The sequence below is a fragment of the Cryptomeria japonica genome, chromosome 10 (assembly GCF_030272615.1).
Source record: "Cryptomeria japonica chromosome 10, Sugi_1.0, whole genome shotgun sequence".
NCBI lineage: Eukaryota > Viridiplantae > Streptophyta > Pinopsida > Cupressales > Cupressaceae > Cryptomeria > Cryptomeria japonica.
This window is the reverse complement of record NC_081414.1, coordinates 257,361,487-257,374,826: the sequence shown is the minus strand read 5'-3', so window position 1 is coordinate 257,374,826 and position 13,340 is coordinate 257,361,487. Positions and strand designations below refer to the sequence as shown.

General features: G+C 35.8%; 1 protein-coding gene across 1 annotated transcript; it reads right to left on the bottom strand.

The window, feature by feature from the left end:
- Positions 1 to 2,416: 2,416 nt before the first annotated feature.
- Positions 2,417 to 4,769, bottom strand: LOC131059829 (cytochrome P450 78A4). The gene is made up of 2 exons (XM_057992862.2): positions 3,387 to 4,769; positions 2,417 to 3,291 (listed from the first exon to the last, which is right to left on the bottom strand). The coding sequence occupies exons 1-2, from the start codon at positions 4,401 to 4,403 to the stop codon at positions 2,680 to 2,682; spliced, it is 1,629 nt and encodes a 542-aa protein (XP_057848845.1). The 5' UTR covers positions 4,404 to 4,769; the 3' UTR covers positions 2,417 to 2,679.
- Positions 4,770 to 13,340: the final 8,571 nt, after the last annotated feature.

Below are 13,340 nucleotides of genomic sequence, written 5' to 3'. Positions count from 1 at the left end.
TCCGTGCTTGGGGGAAAGAATAATGTTTCAACCTTCTCTCTCTTCGTGGATTTCCTTCTCCTCTTTTGAGTTGCACCTTTAATAACTCGATGTCCTTTATTAGATATAATTATCCTCCATGTGATTACATCTATGTCCCTTGGTTTGGATATATTCCTTTCTTGAAATGGTATATATTTTATGATTAATCTCTCCTTAGTGATTGTGTGTAATCCTTCACTAAGAATCCACTTTTCCTAGCAATGGGGAAGGTATGTATTCTTAGTTTCCTTCCCTTTTTAAAGATGTGCATTCTTGGTTGAAATATTGAACTCAAATTCTCATACTTACCACATTATGATCATATTATGAATTATAATTTAATTAGATAATTTAGAGGTTTCCCCTCTTGAAGTGGATTATTGTTCTCAATTATTATTGAGTATTTGTAGTGCACTTCCTAATATAATTTATTTTATTGTAGAGGATAAACAATCTAAATCAAAGTGGATATTTGAGTTTCATTCAATATCTCAAATCAAGTGTTGCAACTTTTATTAAACTAGTCACTTTAAGAACGACCATAAGAAGGAAAGACAATAAATATTTCATCGACGATTTAAATATAAAATCCTTAAATAAATACAATAATATTTTTTATTAAAATATTTACTATGCACATGTTTGAGGATTCATGGATGATTGACTCTAGAATTTCTATTCACATGACTCCCAAAATAAAGTGTAGTTTTCCTAAGAATTAAATATAAATAGAGGAAATTTATACTTTCTAGATAGCTAAGTATCTTAGGATATTTTATTATGGGAGAGTGATTCTCATTTTATATTTGATCATAAACTTATTATCAATACACAATTTTAATGGCATGAGTGTGTAAATGATCTACAACAAGGAATTATGTAAGATGGTACATGGAGCCACATATATTTTTTCCATATCATTGATTTTTATGGTCCTATAAAATTGATCTATAGTATTATGGATTTAATCCTAGCTCACTAATTTAACATGGACACATAAATATGAACATGTTGGCTATTATTATATTACACCTTCAATTACAGATTCACTTCGGTATTCCAACCAACAATAAAAAAATTAGTAGTGTTGAGAAGCATCTTTGAGAAAATTTGAAGTCTAGGATCATTCTCCTTATGACAGTTACCCAGATATAAATTCAATAACTTTGAACTATGATGTCATTGTCATCCTGCTAGCTCAATTTGTAACACACATCTTCATGTAAGGTCTTAGATGTGTCCTAGATAAGCTTTAAAATCAATATGTATTAGATTTAGTCATTTTACATATTACTTCAATTTAAATGTTTGTGCAATTTTGTTGGCTTGTTATAGCTAATTAAAAAGAATTGCCTAAGGCCTAAATTTTAAAATTTAAATTTAGAAAATGGAATCATTTCTAAATATTAAATTGTTTAACAAAATATCTACCAACTTCTATTCAAAATATATTAGTTTACACAATAATCATTACAATAAAGATTATAAAATAAAAATAAAAAAAAGATATTCTTTTTACTATTAAATAACTATTAAATATTTTTTTTATAGACGCATAGTACTTGATCTCCAAGCTTTTTTGATGATTTTTTATATGAAAATATAATAGATTGAACCCTTCCCAACTTATTGTAATAAAAACATCTTTAATCGCTGTAAAATTAACTTAGTTACATTCTATTAACATTTTTACATTAAATAAATTCATTATTATATTACTCTTTATTACATGCCTTTTATAAGTCCAAATGATCTCCACCATTATCTTTGTTCGTTGTTACTCTTATCATGACTCCGTTAATGCTTCCCTCTTTCGCCAATAAGGAATTAAATTTTTAAAAAAATCTTCCCCTTTTTACTGGTTATGGGAAAGTATAGAACGACACAATCATCACAAGAGTATTAAGTATGAATGCACGAAAATTAGCCATTCAAGTCAAAAAGCAATCAGTAAATTCTTATTCAAGGAATGTGATTGATTCGATCTTATCTTTGAACGAGGACCGTTTCATAAATTCTTTACTATCAGATTCTAAACGAAGCAATCAAAAAATTCTTATTCAAGGAATGTGATTGATTCGATCTTATCTTTGAACGAGGACCGTTTCATAAATTCTTTACTATCAGATTCTAAACGTGTCCTGAGGATAATATTAAACCTTTTGGAAAGAGAGCATTCTTTAATCACTTGAAAATCAAAATTTCAACATCGTACTTAAAGTAGCACTTACATGTGGAAACATGCTGGTAAAACACAAGTAATTATTAAACAAATAAATTAGTTAACAGAAATGAAAATAATCTTATCAAGGAGGGATTTAGTTTTTTCACAAAAGTATTTGTGCAATACAAGTGATAACACTCGAGGTAGTAAAGGAAAATAAACACGTTCAGGGATAAAACCAATACTTTATATGTACAGTTAAAAGACTTCATGTTTTACTATTGATAGTACATACTAAAAACTTATGTGAATAAGAACAGTCAAATATTGTCACATTGTCTATATAGTTTTTCCGGTTGGCACAATATGTCTAGACTACTCCCTCTTAGTAAACTCATGACTACTCCCTCTTAGTAAACTCATGAAAGAGAAAAATATGATAAGAGGGTAAATCCGAAACCTAGTTGCGCAGTCGATACGACCATAATCAATTCTTAGTAAGAGATTCTGGTTGCGGGAATTGCAGTAAGGGGTGTGGCCATTTGGGAGGACAATTTGAGAATCTCAGTGAGATCAACTGGGTGTTGGGATGAAGGAATCCACTCGTAATGGTGGAGTAGTTTGGCCACCCAAAGATGAACAGTGGCGAGGCCGAGAGCCTTACCCGGGCAAACTCGCCGACCTGCACCAAAGGGCGCCAGCCTCAAATCACTCCCCCGAACGTCTACTTTCTCTTCAAGAAATCTTTCTGGGCGGAATTCATGAGGCGATCCCCAGATCTCAGGGTCGTGAGTGATGGACCACATGTTCACCATGGCGGTCGTCCCCGCTGGAACATGCAACCCGTCTGCTATGTCAGCATCCTCCGTGCACAGGCGGGCCCACGACAGCAGAGGTCCAGGTGGGTGCATTCGCAAACTCTCTTTTACCACGGCCTGAAGGTACGGAAGCTTCGGAATGTCCTCCTCCTGCACGCTTCTATTCCACCCCACCACTGCCTCCAACTCCGCCTGAGCTCTGCCTTGTATTTCTTCATTCAGTACCAACTCCGCCATCGTCCACTCCGTAACTAAAGCGACAGTGTCGGTGCCGCGGAATATCATCTCCTGTATATGACAAATATTATTATATCAAATATGGGTTTCGCTGGAGATTTGGATATGCCGTGTGAAAAATAAAAACAGGATAGAGTACTGCTTACCCAAAGAACAGCAATGATGTCGTCATCGTGGAGATTCTCGTGTCCTTGAAGAGAAAGGAGCACATCCACGAAATCTGAATCTGCTGTGTTCCTGGGCAAAGTGGACTGTCTATGTTGGTTAATGATATGTTGGACGAAAGCCTTAACTCGAGGTATAAGTTTAGCGCAACGGGCGTGGATTCGCAGGGGATCAAAAATCCGCAGCCATGGCAGATGATCGGCCCAATTGAATGCCCCAAGCAATTCAAACCCTTCCTCCACCATCTCTCTCACCTCTCGACCTTCTCTATCACCGCCCAACCTTGTGCCAAACACACTTCCCATGATATTGTTCAGTGCCGCCATCTGAAGATGTGGGCGGAGCTTTACGGCGCCCTTGCATGTCCACTCACTGCGTATATCAGCCAATATTGTAAGACAGTCCCTCTGACGCCCAGCTTCGTGGACAGCAATTCTTCGTGGACTGAAAAGATGAGCAGCCGAAATCCTACGCAGCATCCTCCAGTAGTCGCCGTTGGGTGCAAAGCCTATTGCCCTCCCGAACATGAGCTGCTGAGCAGATTGTTTGAGAGGCCTGTCCGCAAAGTGGGGGGAGCTCAAGAGCTCCCTAGCCACTTCTGGATCGGACGTTATGACAGCAGGGGTCGACCCCAAGCTGAACGCCATCAACCTTTTGGCTTCATGAATACTGGCCAAATGAGCAAGCTTACGGTGAGCATGGCCACCACTCATTTCCATTAGACTTCCGATTATGGGCCATCCTCTGGGCCCTGGAATCCTCTCGCTCTTGTTGTTCTTTCCGGCCCAGGCACATCCTCCCGGACTCCACCAGGACATGATTACTGCAAAAAACAGAGCCGTAACCAACATCGCCACGTACTTCTTCCATGCATAGATATTATCTTCTTCCTGAAAAGTCCCGAAGCTATATAATTTGTGCCCACTACAAGTGAGGGGAACTAGAGCATACGTCAACCACCCTTTCGCTCCACTGCAGCTCGTTGCAGTGTTCTCCATCTAGGAGAAACAAAGCAAAGCTTAGGAAAACAAAGCAGAACTCAATACAGAGATGTCTGTAATCTCAAAGCTTAAATAGAAAGCGAAGAGATGATGTAGAGGCAATGTTTGGAAGGAGTGGAAAGGAGCAGTTGGCGATAGGGAACAAGAGATGATAATGTACGGGTATAGCACCGACATGGAAAGGACACAGGGATTATGATTTGACTACAAGCATTTAGGGCAACCTTAGACAATGGAAAGAAGATACAGAAACCACTGGTGATGTTAAAAATTTCCAGAATCGGAATAGAACGTACATGTGGAAAACATTTTAATGGGTTTCTTACCCTTTTTAAACAGATATACAGTCAACATATTTTCACTGTAATTCTATGTAACCATTGAACTGGACGTCTTTCCACTTTTCCTTTGCTGACTTATGAAATAAATTTGGTTGAAATGGGCCCATCTCCTTATCGTGGTGTTCTCCTCCTCGTTGTCTTCATGATCTATAATATTATATTGTATTATGTCAATTTAGTGTTTGTTGAATTCTGGTGTCGGTGGTGGCGAATATTGAATTAATGTTTGGTAATCACCATTCTGAGTTGATGTTCGTGCTACGTACACAACAATAAATAAGTAAATAATACATGTTGCTCTTGCTGATATAGAATTTTAGCGAAATAGAAAACTTTGTAGTAGCTTAAACATTTCCAAAGGAGATAATTTCCGTTCTTGTTGTGAAAATGTTTAGAATGATATATTATTATAATATTAATAAAAAATTTAATCAATCGAATGTTCAATCGATATACCAAGGAAAAATAATTTTTGAAGTTTGATTTTATAGTTTAATGAAATTATATATAAGTCTAATCAATCAATAATTGATAATGATGTGTTAATTTTTAGTAATTAGGTGTAAAGTAAGTAAATGTAATTATTCTTATAATGGATGGATGTCTAAAGACTACTTAAAATGTAGATTTCATGTATTTTGGGATCACAAATAGTAAATGGTAAATGTATGATAGATTCATAGTCAAAACATTTTGTCCACAATATGTAGCAATGAGTTTTGAGGATTACTTGCAAGTCAACAACTATGGATCTATATTGTACTTATAAATTACTTTTCTTCACTTTGTGTGCAATACATCTTGCCTTCTTTTGTGTTTTCCAATATTTATGGGACTACTAATATTTATAAATACATTACTAGGGTTGCCCATATAAATGTGTATGAATGATCGAAAATAAGAATCTTCAATATTGCATATGCCCATACAATGTTCACACATAGATAGATCATTTTCAATGTCCCAATTCTAAAAAAAACTACTTATTAGAAAAAGGGTGGATTCATTAATATTCAATTATATGAAATAATACATTGAAATCCTTTAATTGGTATATGAAATAATGCATTGATCAGTTGGCTAAGGCTGAGTAATCATCTCTTATAATTGCAATATGTGAAGAGAGGAAGCGTGACTTGAATGTGTGGCTACACGATTTTTCTTTATTTTTATTCACAATAAATTCAATTAGAGAGTTGCACTGAGTGATTGAAAGTCTGTTGTAATAATTATGCATGCTTGATAATACATTGATCATGTGAGTGCTTTTAGAGGTTGATTTTTCCCTTTTAGGGCTTTCACACAATAAATCTTGTGTCATCTTGATAATAGGTTTGTTTATTATTTTGTATTGTGGATTCTAAACTCTTGGTTTATATAGTTTCTCTTGGGGTTATGTGAAAATAGTGTATATAAATAAAAAATCTATTCATTTGGTATCAATACTTAGTTTTCAAGTTTAGAGAGAAAATACATTCTTAGTTGTTAAACCTTGGTATGAGTAGATTCTTGTGCATGGTTGAATCTATGGCTTATTAGAAAGAAAATAATGTTTTTATTTTCAACTATTTAAGTGTATTTTTAGACTTAAGTTTTTTTGTAGATGTAATATTTGATGAAGAATTGGTAAGTTTGTCTTTTTTGGGGATCTTTAGCAAGTGTTTGGGGGTGAAATTTAATAGAGGCCTCATGAAAGAAATGGACTTTGACATCATTGAGTCTAGAAGGACTAAAACCTATAGATCTATATATAACATGATTATGTTTTAGGTTGTTTGTGTTTTACTAATTTTTAGGCAATGGTGAAATATTTATAAATAATATTCTATATGGATCACTATAGCCATACAATCCAGCTATTCATATGGATGTTACTCGTAAAAAAATAAGATATTTTCTTTAGAGCTATAAAAAAACATTCTTAAAATTGTATGCGCATCATGCCAGCCTGGTATGGTTTGTGTGTGTGTGTGTGTGTGTGTGTGTGTGTGTGTGTGTGTGTGTGTGTGTGTGTGTGTGTGTGTGTGTGTGTGTGTGTGTGTGTGTGTGTGTATGTGTGTATATATATACATATATACATATATACATATATACATATACATATACATATACATATAAATATGTATATAAGTATGTATGTATGTATGTATGCATGCATGCATGCATGCATGTGTGTGTGTGTGTGTGTGTGTGTGTGTGTACTTACACCTCCACCAAAGGGGGTTCAATTTTTAAATTTTTATAATTAATGTGGATATTTTTCTATGTGCTAATTTGTGGTATTATTGTCCTTTCTCCATTTTACTATTTTGAACATTAAAAAATTTCATATGTAAGTAATTTCTATCTATTTGTTTTAATAAATCATTAAATTTGTCCATGATGTCTAATTTTAGAGTTCTTATAGGTGTTGCATTAACATAGTAATTTATCCAAATGCAATGTTGGTGGAGTTGCATTAACATTTCATTGTAAGTGGTGTTTTATCTTCTTAGTTTAAAGATTGTATTTCTACTTTATCTTATAAAGATATTAGGGTTGTAGTTTACTGTATTTGGATTATGGTTACCATGATTCCATGTACACTCTATATCAAAATTGAATAGTAGATTTTGTAGTGATGTGCAATTAATATTTATTGATGGTTGTTGGTGTCATTAAAGATATCTTTGGTGTTAATAATTAGGAAAAAGGTGTTTTAAAAGGGCCCAACCCATTTACAAAGTGAAATAAAGAGGATCTATTTAAAAAAATACTTACAAAAAAAAGAATACATATAAAAATATCTATAGAAAGTTGGCAATACTAAAATACTAAGTAATGTTAAACATAATTTTGGTTGTTCTCACATTCTTGACCTAGGTTGTGACTATGCTACATGAGTCAAAAGGCTAGTATTTCTCCTATGGTTCGTATTCCAAAAAAAAGATTATCTAATTTCACTAATAATAAATAAAGAGGGAAAAAAATTTCGAAGACCTTAATTGGGGGAAACATGTATAAGGAGATGAGCATCAAAATTAAGAAGCCAATAGTTAAGAAAATCCCACAACACAAACTAGAGTATACACATTGACACCATCCATGGAGACAAGGTAGAAATTGAAGGATGACAAATAATAGGAACTTCAAGGATCTCATGAGTAGGGAGGCCTCCATAACATCAATATCCAAATCCATATAAGTCTTTAGATTACTAAAATGGAGGAAAAGTGGTCCTAGACTAACATGTGCATTAACCTAGGGAAATCCTTCTCCCATACAATCATTAGAGATGTGAGTGAGATTGGTTTTTATCCACAAGAAAGATCCAAGCTACCTCTTAGACTTCAAACCTCTAATTTGTGTTTGTATGTGATTGGGATTTGTTGAGTATGTGCAATGAACTAGGCTAAACATGGTAGAACTAAACAATTTTAATTGAATGCAAAAGACACAAATAAAATTGTAGAAATAAAAGGGAGATCTAGAAATGAGACACAAAGACGAACTTAATGCTAAAACTAGATTTAACTAGATAGGAATCTAATGTTCAACACTAGATTCCTTGTGTTGTGTAAACAAGAGTTGATGTTGGTGATGGTCTGAGAAAGAATCTTGTTAGCTATCCTTAAAATATGGAGTCAAATTGGGATGATAGAAGTGTTGGGTGCTATATTTATAGGGTTTTGAGTTTTTAAAAGCCTTGAATGGTCTACCATTGTCTACTTTGTCCATTTGTGCCACTATAACTATCTAAATCCTTCAGATTTACACCTACACACATGAAAGGGTGGGGATTTAAGTTGTATAGGATTTTTCCTTGGTCAAACTCTGTGTTGGTGTTCCCACATCTACAATAGAAAATATTGTGCTGATAAAAATCATGGGCTCTCATGGGAGAAGAGGATAATAAAATAACATAAATGGAAATGATTGTTGGCATTTTGATGATTATGTTGTGATTGTCATTGATGGACACACACTTGCTATGAGATCACTTTGAGAATGTATGAATTATGCTCAACCGGTAATTGTTCCAAACCGGTATCATGTTGTAGTCTTTAGACTACAGTTGTTATGCAGAAAGTGTTTACCGATCTCAAGCGGTATAAAGACCCAAGTGGCATAGAGAGATCAAGCGGTTTAAGGATCTCAAGCGGAGCGGAGCAAAGGAGCCAGAAGCGGCAATTATCTTTTTCCTAGACTTCAATTTTTGTCAACCAATAATCCGCTAAATCGGTATTACTCTGAGTCACCAACCGGTAACCAGAAAGTTGGACAAACTAGTAATACTCTGTGATGAGTTACCAACCGATATATTTTTGTGACGAGTTACCATCCATCGACACTTTGACTGTGATTTTGTGTCATGTTACCAAATGTGTCTAGATACAATGAACCTAGGAACTTGCAATGTAATCCTATTGGACCGACATGAAATCAGATTCCTTTTAAGGACATTATGTCTAGGGTTTTAGAATATGTGTGTAGCTGATAGGGTTCGTGGTGGTTGATGAGCTCTTGAATGTACGATCTTAACTGAGAAGATCAAGTCTGTGAGTTGTAACAAAGTAAGGAGTTACTAAAGACTGAAGTAATGCTGAAATGCATTAGCTATGAGCTACAATGGATGTAATCAAGTAGACTGTTCCATTTACTAGATCATTCACTTGTTGATTACTCACATCTTTGATAAGTTAGAAACCCTTAACTGGGTAGGCTCAAAAAAGCCTTTGTAAATCCTCTAACAAGGTGGTTCACATCTGTGGATCTGAAATCCTCTCACAAGGTAGTCTTTAATCAAACTTATCTCCTAACAGAGATTGAGATTCCTAACAGGATCTATTCTGGTAAAGAACATTGTATGACCTTAATTGGTCTGACCTTAACCGGTGTGGTTACTATTCTGCAGATAGTTACTTGTGAGTTTCATCTCACCATGGTTTTTCACATTTGGGTTTCCATGTTAAAATCTCTTGTGTTATGGTGATTGTGCTTCTGTGGGTGAATGCATTATTTTCTATTTGGTTTGCATGTGTGTTAACCAGTTTGTTTTGTAAAGTTTTTTACTGGTTTACTGCTAGACTATTAAAGTTTTTAAGTATAGTATTTTTTGGTATACTAATTGACCCCCCCTCTTAGTATTCATCAACTGGTATCAGAGCCAACCTTTCTATAAGTCTAACCACTTGGAAAGAGATATGGGGGAATACACTGTGAGGGAACTTACTCATCAGCTCACTCAGTTTGAGCAAGCCTATGATGAACTTATGGTCAAATATAAGGCCTGTCAGGCAAAGAGAAGAGACCATGCTGAAAATTGATGGAGCTAACTGAAAACAGTTCTTCTGATGAAGCGGACATGGAATCCCTAAAGAAGTTGAAAAACTGAATGAGTCCAATGCCAACCTAAGAAGGGAACTTGAAGGCCTAACTATCAGAATGTGTTAAGAGCTTGAGAATCAGAGGAAAGCTGAAAATCTGGTAAAAGACAAAGATCATGAGATCTCCAAGCTGAAGCAAGAGACCAGTGCACTTACCACTTGTCTTCATGGAAGCAAAATGGAAAAAAAAGAAGTGCAAGGTGAACTAAACATGGCTATTTCTGAGAATGTAACCTTGAAGGAATCCAATGCTGCCATTTCCAAAGAACTCACTGAATCAAAGGAAATACTTGCCAAATTCAACAAGAGCTCAGTCAAGCTAGAGCAGAAGCTTGAATCAGCCAAACTGGTAAAGAATACCAATGGACTTGGTTTCTCTGAATATGAGGAAGGTGAGACCTCTGGAACAAAAAGTGGAGCATCAAAGAAACAACTGACATCAAAGGATAAAGGTAAGCAAAAGTTCAAACCTGTTTTCTTTAACTATCTCAATGAAGGACACATTGCTAATGTATGCAGAAGTAAGGCTTACAATAATTTTCCTTATTTTCTAAATGATAAGCCTAGATCCAATAGATTCAATGGTAATTGTTATGCATGCAACAAGCTTGGGCATAGAGCATTTGAATGCAGGTCTATCATGCACAATACCGGAAGGTATCCTCAAAGGAATCAAGGAGTTTTTCCTGAACCCTCTGGGAACCGGAACCCAAACCAGTTTAATAACTATAGTCATTAGTCAGGTAGCGGTGGCTGTCAAGCGACAACCAGATGGAGAGCAATCTATGTGATTTGTCATGGTCATGGTCACACTGCTGCAACATGCAGAAGGAAGAATGGAAACATGAATAATGGACCTTGGAGAGCACCTGGAATGGTTTGCTATTATTGCAACAAACCGGGTCATTCAGCAAGATTCTATAGAAGTAGAAAGAGTATATCGGATGATATACCAGTCACTCTGGAAGGAAAAATTGATGTTGAAATTGTTCAAGAAGATATGAAGAAAACCTAGAAGAAGAAGCCAGAAGAAGTGATTCAAGAAGAACCGGTTTCTGCACCCAGTGTGGAAGTCACTGAATCGGCAAACTAAGCATCAGAAAAGCTTAGGGGGAGAAAATGGTGAAATATCTCGAACCCCCGGTTGACACCAGTAAAATACCTTAACCGGTATGAGATACCTATCAGATTGGCAGAAGACCGAAAATGGTATAAGCCAAAATTAGGGTTTACGCCCTAATAGTGGAGTATTTATTATGGTAGGTGGAGAATCTATTTAAAAGGAATTTTCAAATAATTTCTCACTATCATTTTTTGAGCAAAGAAGTTTTCAAGTGCAGAGTGAAGAAAAGCAATTTACATTATGATTCAAAGAATTTATCAAAATCTTGAAGAAGAATCTAAAGCAAACATCTGCTGGAGAAGAATAGAATGCAAAGTGGTATTTCAGCAACCAAAGTAGTGTGTAACGAAGTTCAATTTGCGAAACCCTAAATTTTGATCTATGAAGGTATTTTTCAAAATTCTTTGTTTATCATGGCTTCAGCATCACATGCTAGCTCTAGTGCACCCATTGATTTTGTAGACTTCATTCAACAGAAGGAAAAATACAATGCCCTATCTCAAATACCCGCTAGTGTCATAGTGGAAGAAGGCATTTCAAATTTCATTGACTGCAAGATTGAAGACCTAGGATCTCTGATGATCCATTTCCAGTTGAGTCTGTTCTGTAGAAAGGATAAGAAGATTAAACCAGAATTTAGCATTCTAGAAAAGAAGAAACTTCACAACGCAGCTTATTTTCTTGAAGAATTTTCGGATGATCACATTCGAATTATTCTGAGCAAAGTACATGGTGATAGGATGTACTTAGAGAAGACGCATGATATCAAACCAGAAGCAATTCATGGCATCACCGGTTTCTGCAACGTCGGTGAAGTGCCAGCCCTAAGGAAGATCAGCAAGATGGAAATGACCAAGCTCACCGGTTCTATGAGCAATTCACGGGGAATGACTGTCAATTCCATCAAGGATGATTTGGTAAAATATCCGTGTATGGTGATAGGATACCGAGCGTTCCATGCCAGCAGAATCAACTCTATCTCTGTTGTAGTGGTAAATGTCACCCATAGGATGATCAAGGAAGATGCATCGTTTGATCTGTGCAATGGTATGCAAAGACAAATTCCTGTTGAACCTCAAGTCGATCAAACAGGATAATGCCCTGAAATTTAAGTTTGGACAACTATTGGTTGGGTTGTTCTTTTACTTCCAAGGCTACTTTCTTGGAGTAGGTGATATTCAGTGGTCTGCTGACCAACCAGTGACAAAGCAAATCAAGGAAAGCCTACAAGTGGTTGGAACTGACTATCCGGAAGTGCTGAACAAATATTTTGATGAGTTCAGATGCAAAATGAACCAAAGGGTAAGAATATCCGGTGATATAGTCAAAAAGTATGAGGAAGACATCTGCTTCATCATCAAAGTTGATGAGTGCATAATGGAGGCGGTTGAGCCTAGACAAGAAGAAGTAGAACCAATGGGATATGAGGTAATGTATGATATGTTGGATGGTATGCTTCTACCCTACTTGCCTCACCTCTTGATGCAAAGGCAAAGAGAACCGACACCTATCTAGAAAGGGTTACACCTGTTCAAGAATCCTCAGTAAAGAAGGGAAAGGCAGTGCCTTCAGCATCGACATCGGTTACTCCAGCAAGTCCCAAAGTGACCAAGCGGTCACTAGTAAAGAAGAAACCGGAAGCGGCACCTGCCAAAGTTTTCGAGTGGAAGTGGAAGACAAAAAGCAATACACTAGACTCAGAGGACATTGTGTCTGATGAATAGCCTAAGAAGACTAGGCAAACGAGGAAAAAGACAAAGAATGAACTAGCAACATCTGCACCAGTAAATATTGATATTTCCTCTTACAAACTTTTGACACATTGTCAAAGAACAATTAAGAATATTAGAAGAAAAGTGCTTGGTGATTTGAAAGAGTGCTTTGATGATTTTAATGATGATGAAAAGAAAGAAGTTGAACAGGAAGTTATCAATTATTTATGTATTAATGACCGGTGGCCATCATAAATTAAGTCTGAGACACCTGATTCTTTGTATAAATATTTAGACAACAAGTGGCGCATTTCCATAGAAAAGGAACAAGAAATAAGAGAGGAAGTATTTGCACAATACTTTCCTGATGTGCCTAAAACAAAACTGTATGA

What these genes read in the sequence shown, in the direction of transcription:
- LOC131059829 (XM_057992862.2), bottom strand. Translation starts at nt 4,403, where the DNA reads ATGGAGAACACTGCAACGAGCTGCAGTGGAGCGAAAGGGTGGTTGACG. An exon ending in ACATCATTGCTGTTCTTTGG is followed by an intron (nt 3,292 to 3,386) that starts GTAAGCAGTACT and finishes TGTCATATACAG; the next exon opens with GAGATGATATTCCGCGGCAC.